At 45.6% G+C, this 13,183-nt stretch overlaps 1 protein-coding gene across 3 annotated transcripts in view; it reads right to left on the reverse strand.

Moving 5' to 3' along the window:
* pdzrn3b (PDZ domain containing RING finger 3b) overlaps positions 1–13,183 on the reverse strand; it is a 268,429-nt gene that overhangs the window by 20,190 nt on the left and 235,056 nt on the right. For all 3 annotated transcript variants that reach the window (XM_060919259.1, XM_060919258.1, XM_060919260.1), the window contains 2 exons: positions 12,380–12,627; positions 2,840–2,927 (listed from right to left, as the gene is read on the reverse strand). In XM_060919259.1, the coding sequence (XP_060775242.1) occupies positions 2,840–2,927; positions 12,380–12,627 (336 nt within the window). The remainder of the gene's footprint in view (positions 1–2,839; positions 2,928–12,379; positions 12,628–13,183) is intronic.

The raw sequence follows: 13,183 nt of genomic DNA on the forward strand, positions 1-13,183 counted from the left end.
CCATTAACACAAGAACTTATTGCCATGTTTGTGTCCAGCAAACAAGCAAGTTATTAAAACCCAGACGTACACTCAAAAGAAGTGGCTTTAGAAACCACTCAATGGGATGAGATCCTTACACGCTAACAAAAGGATTTTTCCTACAAGCTGGAAAATTATCCATCCGTTGAGTTCCCCGACATCTCAAACTACCTGGTGCTGCAGACATCGTTCTACACGGACACACAGATGAAAACCTGGAAGAGCACGGAGGCGTACGACTTTTTATACGTGGCTGGGTTAAAGATCTAGTCATCAGGACACGACAAGATAGACGACAGTGGACGGATCCAAGTGCAGCAAGAGTGTTTATTAGCAGGCGTGATATTTAAGTCAGGTCAAGTTTATTTTTATAGCGTTTTAACAACAGACACTGTCATAAAGCAGCTTTAGAGAGAATTAAAGACTTTAAACATGAGCAAGACTGTGGCGACGGTGGTGAGGAAAAACTCCCTCAGACGACAATGAGGAAGAAACCTCGAGAGGAACCAGACTCAAAAGGGAACCCATCCTCATCTGGGTGATGACTGATAACGTGATTACAAATAACTCTCTTCTATAACCATGTCCTACATAGTCAAAGTATACCTGTGTAACCAGGAAATTCATTATAGTTTTAACATGAAGTCTGTTTTGTTTAAGTTACAAACTCTTCATTGATGGAATCTTGAGTGCATAACAACTGCAGTCCTAAAGGTAGCAAGTTGACTGTAGTCCTCAGCCAGCTTCCAATTTTTATTTTTTTTACAAAAGCAAAACAGAAAGCAGAGTATTTAAACAGCATTGTAAACCTAGCTAGAAACAAACGTGGCACTGATAATGCATGGATTAAAGCAAAAAAAATTATTTGACTGAAAATTTACGGGGGGGGGGGGGGGGGGGGGGGGGTATTATGGGTGGATTTCGATGAAATTCTGAGAATGGTTAACTTAGAACTGCTAACTTTATTATCAATTAATTAATGGATTAATATATTCAATTTATTGCACTTTCTTTCCATTGCTTCCGTATATGCAAGCGCCTGGAATGTTTAGTTTTTTGCACCATGAACTAAATGGCTTTCCGTTTTCACCTATTTCGTACAGCCAAGCCCACCTCCACTTTAAAATTGGGGTTTGAACTTACTTTGTGTTGAATACGACTTCAAAAACAATTCAAGATTTTATTAAGAGAAATATTGTGGCCAACACGAGTGTTAAGTTACCTACAAGATCGTGTGAAGTTGGTTGCTATCTACTTTGCGTTCGTTCTCATTTTCCATCATTTCAATGGCCAGAAACAGATGTTTTGACGTAATTTAACTTAGTAGGCTGTGATTATTATTTAACCGTAGTCTTCTAGACATTTTGACTGTTTGGGGCATTGAACGCTGGTGTATGATTTTCAGGGAATAAAGTTTAGCGCATGTCGGAACATCATTGCGCTCGCAGCCTCCAGCTCCTCAAACGTCCTTTAAATTGTGATATAACGTAGGCTATAAGGCACGGTTCTAACATACCTTACACATTGGCCTAACGAAAATAATAATTGTTGGGGCATCTGCTGATTTGTTAGCTATAAATTTAGGTCTAATTACTTCTGACAGTCTGCAAGCATTGCACCGTCGGGTCTTCAAGTCTGGCTGAAGCAGAGGAGCGGGCTTTCCGGGCTTTATTTTTTCGTTTTTTTTTTTTTTTTTAACATGTTCTATTTTTTGGCAAGATTTAATTTAATACAAAACAGAAATGGTCAGACACAAGCACGCCAAGCACATGGGAATGTATCTTGCCAATTTTGACAGCGCATGTTTTTTTTAATGCCGCACCATAGACAGCGAACGTTTAAACATGATCAAACATAGGAAATGAACGACACAAAGCATGGCTCAAAAACAAAAAAGTTAAATAAACCCTGCTGATAGTTGATGGTGTTGCAACACATCAGTGTTATAACCCAATCTCTACCCAACCACCCGCCATTTTAATTCTCCTCGGATCAGCACCGACCTCACATTTGGCCTTGGGAGAGTTCAGTTGACGGAAATCTGTCACACGACGGAAAACTTTAATCCGTGATAATGATGATACTTCGCAAAGTCTCTGTGAAAACAGCTTCCATATCTGCGCGGCTGATTGTGCTCAAATCACCATCAGGTGTTTCCCATAACGACTGGGTCCCAAGCGCGCGCACAACACAACTCGCTCCGTGAGCGCGCGCGGCTGCTCGAGCTATGCCAGACTCAAGCGCGCAAAGGCGCGACAGTCAAGTGTTCACCTACTGTGTGACCACAACTTTTACCTCACGTGTATATCGCCATCAAAATGCCTCATTTCCATCGATAACCCATCGCAAAGCATCGCGAGCTGTAATGTGACCGTAGCTTAATGAGGCGGATGTGACATCGGATACAACCCAGCACTTGTACCCTACTACAAGTAAAAATTAGCTTCAACTTGGTAAAAAAACATTTCGGGGCCCACTAGATGGCGCTTCGTGGCCCATCAGGCCAGTGGTTGAGAAACACTGTTCTAATGGACTGGGTTTGGCAATAGAACGGATCTCCTGCAGGAGTGCATACTGAGTAAACCTTCCTAATGCTATTGCGCTGGAGGCAGACAGGCTTTAAGCTGCGCTGTTAGAAGGCTATAGAGACAGCACACTAGAAATATATCTTCATTTATGGTTATGGGAAGCGCTAGAGCGGGAAACAGAGCGAGGGCAAGAGAGAGATAAAGTGAGTGGAGAAGTAGTAAAAGTAACAAATAGAGAAAATAAAAGACTGTCAGGTGTGTGTGTGCATACATGAGAGAGAGAGAGTTACCTCATATTCAAGTTCTTCTCTTTCCATATCTTGTTGCATGGTCTCTAGGTAATCGTTCGGGTCGAAATACTCATGCTGGGCACTGTGTCTGTGAAAACAATCCCACCACCATAAAACAGCTTATAAAAGTCTTTTTTCCAAAAGTTTTAGAGGCCTCTTGTTATGCTAAACATATTTCCTCTATGCTCTCTCATTACAAATGCTTTTGGCCAAGATGCCGCTTTTACTGTAGTGGGGGGGTTTAGACCAAATATTTTTTTCTACCCCCTCCAAAATATGGAGATGATCTATCCAAGTATGGAAATACCAATACTTGGCTAACTGAAAAATGCTAACCCGCCTGTACATACCCTCTGAAGTTAATAACCCCTCCAAATAGTCAAAAACTGCCTTTTTCACTAATATAAGCATTCCTTAACGGAAATAACTCTTAAATATAACATCAAAAATCACAGTAATAACATTTATTTCTCACAAAAAGAGTTGTTAGAAACCCTCATTTTGTCTCCGTTTACAGGTCTGAATCAGAGTAACAAATTCTCCATAAAGTTTCAAGAGATGCTTCTTTATATGTCTGGTGTGGATGGTGTACAAGTTATAAAATAACCAGTGCTCTTGAACAAGTTCTGCCAGCAACTGAGCAGCAGCATCCCTGGATCTCTGTGCTTGACCAGCACGCTTCGGCCGCAGCAGATCGAGCATATTCTGAATGATGTCCTTCCCTGTTGGAAGCATCCCAGAAGGGAACTCAGCCTGCTCTATGCACTCTACTACGCCTAGTATCTTCTTAGCTTTTGACCGTGTTGCAACAGAAGCCATTATTTACCTGCAAGAATACAAATAATGACTATTTAATACATTGGGAGATATAATTCAGATAGGAATCATTTGTGCACACTGGTTCTTAAAACTAAATTAGTAAGCTTAAGTAATGATCCTCTGTGCTTAAAAATAGTTCATATTTGAGGTATTACTGAAGAGTGTGACATTCATCAATAACTTTAAAACTTGCTGAAAAAGAGCAGAATTACCATATGTTTAATCTACTTGAATGTAAGGTTACTTACCACTAAGCTAATTACCTTAAAATAATGATCATCTGCACTGAAAATGTTGTAGTCGTACCTAGTGGCATACCTGAATAGGGATCGACCGATATGTTTTTTTCAGGGCTGATACCGATAATTATGGAATTGGGATGCCGATAACCGATATGTGCAACCGATAAATGTCTCATTCTCATCTCATTATCTGTAGCCGCTTTATCCTGTTCTACAGGGTCGCAGGCAAGCTGGAGCCTATCCCAGCTGACTACGGGCGAAAGGCGGGGTACACCCTGGACAAGTCGCCAGGTCATCACAGGGCTGACACATAGACACAGACAACCATTCACACTCTCATTCACACCTACGGTCAATTTAGAGTCACCAGTTAGCCTAACCTGCATGTCTTTGGACTGTGGGGGAAACCGGAGCACCCGGAGGAAACCCACACGGACACGGGGAGAACATGCAAACTCCGCACAGAAAGGCCCTCGCCGGCCACGGGGCTCGAACCCAGGACCTTCTTGCTGTGAGGCGACAGCGCTAACCACTACACCACCGTGCCGCCCACCGATAAATGTAAACATTATAATTCACATGAAATTAAACATAGCACACACTGACCCAGACGTTCATATCCATGAAATGTTTAATTGTAAAATTGAACATGAAATTTTATGCAGGGAGATGCCAGCAGCATTTGTACAATAAAGTCATACATTAGTTAGAATAAAATGAGAAATAAAATAATAATAAAATAAATGTTCACCAATAAAAAAATAAATCACTCCCTACCATATTACAGCTCACCATTTTCAGTGGAAAATAAATGAAAATACACTCTGGATTCTTTTACACTAAGAACTAAGTAAGACTTACCAACTTCAAGTAGTTTTTAAATAACAAATCAAGTGTAGGGAGCTGCCTGCAGCATTTTTTAAAAAGTAAAATCAAAGTCGGCGATCACTCCCTATTATGTAACAACTTAACAAGTAACCATCTACATTCTAATGCTTTTAATGCCCAAGCCCAATATTCCCAATTTAGGAGGATTATATTGTAGTGAAGGAAGCATTACATGTAGTTTCAGCGAGACTAGTTGGTTGTAGGCTAATTCAAGTGCTTCCTTCCGTAAGCTAAGTTTGCCTGGCTACACAGATGCAAATGGACAATTTTAACGAGTAGTAGATGAAGAATGTAAACATATAATGAGGTTGTGCTTTTGCAACTTGTGTGTTTGTGACTTATTGCGGCAAAAGCAGCGTGTCCTTACCTTGAAGTGGGATCTGCTTCTGCCCGACTGCCCGTACGGCCGCCTTGAAACAGTTCACAGCGTTTAGCTACGCGTGTTGATTGGCTGTATCCCTTGTGCCAAACAAATCAGATGTTGTGGTGGGCGGGACCGTGTTCTTGAAGTCAGAGAGGCGAGTGCAGGAAAGGACGTGCAGTGACGGTCGTGTTAGGAATGAAATGGCTGCAAAAAGGCATGCTATCGGCATATCGGTGGAAATTATGGCCGATACCGATAACCCTAAAAATGCAGAATATCGGCCCAATATATCGGCCAGGCCGATTATCGGTCGACCCCTATACCTGAAGAGGTTCGCATTCATCGATAACTTTAAAACACATTTTTAAAAAAGCAGCATTCTAATATCAAACAGCACTGTATAATATCAGTATTTTGTCATATTGTAAGAATGGAAACTTTCAGAGGGTATGTACAGGGGGGTTAGCAAGGTTCAATTTAATAAAATTTGACATTTTCCCCACATAGATGGACCATCTCCATATTTCTGGGGGGGTAAAACATGGAAAAGTCAAAATTCTTAAAATAACCCCCCCCCCCCCCCCCCCCCAACTGTAGGCCCTAAAAATACTTCCAGTCCATGATAAAACAGACTCGTTCCTCAAAAGCCGGATACATTCTTCATTTCAAAATAATGTGCTGCCAACCAACATATGCTTCGGTGAAAGCTCTTGTAATTAACCTCCAGAATCCCACATGAACTGATACGTTACTGTTCAAGGGTAAAAGGAAGAAGGGTGGTTAATTAAGTAAAAACAAAAATATCAGCCTCAATCATGCACTGGAAACGCGAGGGCTGTTTAATTTCACTGAGCTTCAAATCCATTTATAGCTGCATCAGTGAAGGAGAAGCAACGGTGCCTTTAATGTGAGAGAAATAAATGGAGCTTTAGGTCATATGGAGAGGTGAGAGAAGGGACATGTGATTTCGAAGAAAACGCAAACCGAAATGAACAAGTGCTGCTTAATTCCTAACAGTAAGATCCAGCTGTGCAGATGTCCTGTAGGGCTTCTAGTGCTAATGAAGGTCCAAACCTAATCATCTCAACATGCTACGGCGCTGGCTGTGTCCCTTGATGCTTGAATAAATCTGAATATAAATAAATAAATAAAAAAACTATGGCAACTGCCATGAAGGAAAACATTTATTCATTTTAATACTTATAAAATGTAATATCTCAAAAAATAAAGTTTAAAACGAACAAAGAGATGAGAAGGTGGGACAAACGGTGGTGACGAGTGATTGGTCGCAAGCACAAGTCGGGTGTTCCACTGAGTCAAGTGAATCTGTTTCCTGTACTCGTATAACAATGGCTGTGACGTGAGCTGGAGATCCGTATCAAGTTCAAGACGGTCACTAATGTGCACTGAAAATGCCGCTCTGCTTTTTTTTTTTAAAAGTCGCTAAAGGCCCCTCCTTGAACTGCCACCTTATTGTGGTGGAGGGGTTTGTGTGCTTGAATGATCCTAGGAGCTATGTTGTCGGGGGCATTATGCCCCTGTCAGGGTTTCCCAAGGCAGACAGGTCCTAGGTGACAGGCCAGACTAAGAGCAGTTCACCAAAACCCCTATGGAGAAAAATCCGAGGACCGTGACGTCGCCCGGGATGACGCAGCCGGGGCCCCACCCTGGAGCCAGGCCCGGGGTTGGGGCTCGTATGCGAGCGCTTGGTGGCCGGGCCTTTGCCCATGGGGCCCGGCCGGGCTCAGCCCGAAGAGGTGACGTGGGCCCGACCTCCTGTGGGTTCACCACCCACAGAGGTAGCAGTAGGGGACTGGTGCAATGTGGATTGGGTGGCAGTCGAAGGCAGGGGCCTCGACGACCTGATCCCCGGACACAGCGGCTGGCTGTTGGGACATGGAATGTCACTTCGCTGGGGGGGAAAGAGCCTGAGCTTGTGCGGGAGGTTGAGAGGTACCGGCTAGAGATAGTCGGGCTCACCTCCACGCACAGCTTGGGCTCTGGAACCCAGCTCCTCGAGAGGGGCTGGACTCTCCACTTCTCTGGAGTCGCCCGTGGTGAGCGGCGGCGGGCTGGTGTGGGCTTGCTTATAGCTCCCCAGCTCAGCCGCCATGTGTTGGAGTTTACCCCAGTGAACGAGAGGGTCGCCTCGCTGCGCCTTCGGATTGGGGAGAGGGCTCTTGCTGTTGTTTGTGCCTATGGCCCAAATAGCAGTATAGAGTATCCGGCCTTCTTGGAGTCCCTGGGAGAGGTACTGAGGAGTGCTCAGACTGGGGACTCCATTGTGTTACTGGGGGACTTCAATGCTCACGTGGGAGATGACAGTGACACCTGGAGGGGCGTGGTTGGGAGGAACGGCCTCCCCGATCTGAACCCGAGTGGTGTTTTGTTATTGGACTTCTGTGCTAGTCACGGTTTGTCCATAACGAACACCATGTTCGAGCATAGGGGTGTCCATAAGTGCACGTGGCACCAGGACACCTTAGGTCGGAGGTCAATGATAGACTTTGTAGTCGTTTCATCTGATCTCCGGCCCTATGTCTTGGACACTCGGGTGAAGAGAGGGGCTGAGCTGTCAACTGATCACCACCTGGTGGTGAGTTGGATCCGCTGGCAGAGGAGGAAGCTGGACAGACCTGGCAGGCCCAAACGTATGGTGAGGGTCTGCTGGGAACGTCTGGCCGAGCACTCTGTCGGGGAGGTCTTTAACTCCCACCTCCGGGAGAGCTTTTCCCAGCTTCCGAGGGAGGCGGGGGACATTGAGTCTGAGTGGACCATGTTCTCTACCTCCATTGTGGACGCAGCTGTTCGGAGCTGTGGCCGCAAGGTCTCCGGTGCCTGTCGTGGCGGCAATCCCCGAACCCGGTGGTGGACACCGGAAGTAAGGGATGCCGTCAAGCTGAAGAAGGAGTCCTATCGGGCCATGTTAACCTCCAGGACTCCCGAGGCAGCTGACGGGTATCGGCAGGCCAGGCGTGCTGCAGCTCGGGCAGTTGCGGAGGCAAAAACTCGGAACTGGGAGGAGTTCGGGGAGGCCATGGAGAAGGACTATCGGTCGGCCTCGAAGAAATTCTGGCAAACCGTCCGGCGCCTCAGGAGGGGGAAGCAGTACTCTGCCAACACTGTTTACAGTGCGGGTGGGGAGCTGTTGACCTCGACTGGGGACATTGTCGGGCGGTGGAAGGAATACTTTGAGGATCTCCTCAATCCCACCGTCATGTCTTCCACTGAGGAGACTGAGGCTGATGACTCAGAGGTGGACTCGTCCATTACCCAAGCCGAAGTCACTGAGGTGGTTTGCAAGCTCCTTGGTGGCAAGGCACCGGGGGTGGATGAGATCCGCCCTGAGTATCTCAAGTCTCTGGATGTTGTGGGGCTGTCTTGGTTGACACGCCTCTGCAACATCGCGTGGCGGTCAGGGACAGTGCCTCTGGAGTGGCAGACTGGGGTGGTGGTCCCTCTTTTTAAGAAAGGGGACCGGAGAGTGTGCCCCAATTATAGGGGAATCACACTTCTCAGCCTCCCAGGGAAGGTTTACTCCAGGGTACTGGAGAGGAGAATTCGACCAATAGTCGAACCTCGGATCCAGGAGGAACAATGCGGTTTTCGTCCTGGTCGCGGAACACTGGACCAGCTCTATACCCTTCATAGGGTGCTCGAGGGTTCATGGGAGTTTGCCCAACCAGTCCACATGTGCTTTGTGGATCTGGAGAAGGCATTCGACCGTGTCCCCCGTAGTATTCTGTGGGGGGTGCTTCGGGAGTATGGGGTTCGGGGCTCTTTGCTAAGGGCTGTCCGGTCCCTGTACGAACGGAGCAGGAGTCTGGTTCGCATTGCCGGCAGTAAGTCAGACCTGTTCCCAGTGCATGTTGGACTCCGGCAGGGCTGCCCTTTGTCACCGGTTCTGTTCATAATTTTTATGGACAGAATTTCTAGGCGCAGCCAGGGGCCAGAAGGAATCCTGTTTGGGAACCACAGGATTTCATCTCTGCTTTTTGCGGATGATGTTGTCCTGTTGGCTTCTTCAAACCAGGACCTTCAGCATGCACTGGGGCGGTTTGCAGTCGAGTGTGAAGCGGCTGGGATGAGAATCAGCACCTCCAAGTCCGAGGCCATGGTTCTCGACCGGAAAAGGGTGGCTTGCCCTCTCCAGGTTGGTGGAGAAGTTCTGCCTCAAGTGGAGGAGTTTAAGTATCTCGGGATCTTGTTCACGAGTGAGGGAAGGATGGAGCGTGAGATCGACAGGCGGATCGGTGCAGCCTCCGCAGTGATGCGGTCGCTTTACCGGTCCGTTGTGGTGAAGAAGGAGCTGAGCCAAAAGGCGAAGCTCTCAATTTACCGGTCGATCTACGTTCCGACTCTCACCTATGGTCATGAGCTTTGGGTAATGACCGAAAGGACAAGATCGCGGATACAAGCGGCCGAAATGAGTTTCCTTCGCAGGGTGGCTGGGCGCTCCCTTAGAGATAGGGTGAGAAGCACAATCACTCGGGAGGAGCTCGGAGTAGAGCCGCTGCTGCTCCACATCGAGAGGAATCAGCTGAGGTGGCTCGGGCATCTTTTTCGGATGCCTCCTGGACGCCTCCCTGGGGAGGTGTTCCAGGCATGTCCCCCCGGGAGGAGGCCCCGGGGAAGACCCAGGACACGCTGGAGGGACTATGTCTCTCGGCTGGCCTGGGAACGCCTCGGTGTTCTTCCCGAGGAGCTGGCCGAGGTGTCTGGGGAAAGGGAAGTTTGGGCTTCCCTGCTTAGACTGCTGCCTCCGCGACCCGGTCCCAGATAAAGCGGAAGAAGACGAGACGAGACGAGTCGCTAAAGGGGTGCGACAATATCCCCCGCTAAATCTAGCGACAAAGGCTGCATCCAAATACGCATACTTCCATACTATTAGTATGCAAAAAGCAGCATGTAGGGTGTCTGAATACTCAGCAGCTATTTAATAATAGGTGATCAGTAGCCAAATGATCTATATTATATCTAGTATGCAAACGTATTCTAAGAATAACCATAGAATAAAAATTCCCCTGGGAAAAATAGAAAGATGGCGGCTGTCTGAAGCAAAGCCGGTTGTTACAGTGGTGTGGAAATGCATCAGGAATTGCTGTTGCAGAAATGTACATTTTTTTTTTTTTTATTTCGCCGCAAAGGTGAGCATACGTCATCTGTGAACCTCCAGGTCAGACGGCAGATAAGATGGCAGTGGAGTCCATCTAAATTGCGTCCTTACTACTCGCTCACACTCATAGAACATACTAGAACGAACAGAGTTACGGCTGGGTAGTAGGTACTCAACCGTCATTAGTACATACTGAGAATTCAGACACAGCCAAAGTTTCTACGTTGGCAATACTGACTGGGCATTTGGCCCAAGGAATGGCTCCTGACATCAGACTTAACAAGCGGATGGCTACAATATGAACCATCTGAAAGAAATCGTGTCCCTTTTGTTAAAGTAAATGGGACTATCGTTTTATACTATTAAAACTAATTATTTTGATTAATATATTATTTGATACGTTTTAGCGCCCCCCCCCCCAAAAAAAAAAAAAAACCCTAGTAAAACTGCCTAGAATAAACTGTTACCCTCAAAGTATACATGCCCATAAATATGAGCATGTCTAGTTTCAAGAGGAGCTAACCATTTTTAGGCTTAATTACTTTTAAATTACAATTTATCCGATAACGCAGGGGTCGTCAACCAGTGGACTGAGAATCCAGCAAAGTATTTCAGCATATCAAAGTAAAAATAAAATAATGGGGACGGGGGACCCCAAAACCCCAACTTTGACTGTAGCTCAGTGTGTCTAATTTTCTAAATAAACCAACTCGGCTTCTGTAGCAGAGCCACAGTTGCGGATTATTTCATCGCATGCATTTATGTCAATTAGTTAGCTGTAGGCAGCTCACTGGACCATAGACCAGCTAAACCATTGGGTCAGAAAAAGGTGAATTTTCATAATTAAAAAAAGAAAATAATAATAAAATAAATTTATTTACAGACTCTGGTGTGATTTACAAACAATTTAAAGCTAGACTGCCTTTCAGATTTTTCAAGTGTAGGTCATAAAAAGAATTTTCCCTGACACCCAGTTGTTTTTGTTTAGTGGACTGAAAGCTACCGAATTCGAATCACAGACTTCCAATTTTATTAGGTTTTTTTTTTTAATTTAAAAAAAATGGAGCAATTAATGAATTTAGGGCCATGTGGGCCTAACTTCTCTATTTTTTTCCTACTTCACCATGACCCAATTCAAGATACGACGTCATGCATGACGTGGTGGGCTTTCCCCGTTCGCGCAAGGCATTGTGGGATACAAATTTGAAACGAGAGGAAAATGGAGGATGCGAATGAAACGTGAAAGACCGACTACGGTAACGGAAAGCAAGAAGAAAAGACGTTATGTTGTGAAGGAAAGGAAACGCAGGACCAAACTAATAAATATCGGCACTCAGCGAGCACCTCGGTGTGATCAGCTGTTCATTTAGCGACAGAATGATGGAACAGTCAGTGCACGCTCAAGGTAAACCTGTAGATGACAGTGATGCAACACTGGATGCCAGCTGCCTTAAAACCCAAAAAGAAGAAGAAAAAGAAGGTAGTAAACCTGCGCACGCGCAGACAGACTTCCTCTGTTTGCTTGACTGCACAAAGTGAGGGATTTCATGCATATTATTAAATAACTTCCCAGCTACAGAATGGCCTGGGTTTTTTTTTTTTTAAGGTATTACAGAAATAAACATGCATCACGATGACCAAATTTCAGAGGGAACTAATTTTCACAGATTTTATGAAACCGAAAGGCCGTCTAGCTTTCAAGATTAGTGCACAGAGAAGAATGTATTTCTTCACTCTGTGTCAAATTCAAAACAGATGTGCCTTATCCGAGTCTGTGGCACTGAAGGGCCACTATGAAAAAGATAACCACTTCAAAAATGGTTTTATAGCCATGATCTAATTGCTAATGTTTAAGCATTAAAAAGTAACTGCTGTCACCATTCACTCATTCATGTGAGTTGCATATCCAGATCTTTGTAAACATTTACAATTGTATGTAACTGGACTGTTAATTTTTTTTTTTTATTTGCGCACCTGTGCTACACAGCATCAAACTACAATTCACGAGTTATTTTAATTATTAATTACTCACGTGTGCATTGTGTGTCATTTAAGATGAGCCGGATCAAAAATATAGTTACTCCATTCTGGCCAAAAGAGGTGCCACTCACCCTTCAGGCAGCAGGTACTGATCAAGTACAGGTGGTGTTGAGGCAGGCAGCTTGCTGAGGGCCATAATGTGCTGGAAGGTGATGTCCGTCTGGGTACTGATGTCCATCAAATGGGCATCCTCTTCAGGTCCTGCAGGTTTGAGCCTCGGTGTTCTGCGCAACACCTGCACCATGATGGGCTCTTTGGCTGTGCGGAAAGCCTCTACCGCCTGCTCGTGAGTCGCGTTGGACAGGTCTTTGCCATTTACCTGGACACAGAGAGAAGAGAAAAGTCTGTCAGAGATAAACTGTTGCTTTGATGTGTACTGAAGGATGGAGTCAGTGTTGTAGTCGAGTCACTAAACCTCGGGTCCGAGTTCAGTCTCGAGTCCCCAGCGTTGATCAGAGTCGAGTCCGAGAACAAGACTCCAACCGTACCATTTGATGGTGGCTGTTTTAGCGCCAACAGTTTGTTCCTGAACATGACGTATGAACAGGTGAATGTGATTCTCTGTCAGGGAGTATGAAATAATTTATCAGAGATGGGTTTAAGTGCAGAAGGTGTTTATTAATACAAGCGAAGACTGGTAACAATTAGTAGTCTGGCTAACGCGACTTCAAAGCTCTGCGAGCATTTGGTCTGGCAAAGCTATTAAGCCCAACCGTTTCCCAAAGGCGTGATTGACCCGCCTCCCTGAAATGCCTCAGTTTGCTACTGGTCGAAGCCAGAAAAGGCTGTGACGAAGCTTAAACCAAATCACATCACTCTTTCCTCTGACGTATGTGATGCGACGGAAACTGCTTGAGTAACAGGAAGAAGATAAA

The sequence above is a fragment of the Neoarius graeffei genome, chromosome 4 (genome assembly GCF_027579695.1).
Source record: "Neoarius graeffei isolate fNeoGra1 chromosome 4, fNeoGra1.pri, whole genome shotgun sequence".
In the NCBI taxonomy this organism is placed as follows: Eukaryota; Metazoa; Chordata; class Actinopteri; order Siluriformes; family Ariidae; genus Neoarius; species Neoarius graeffei.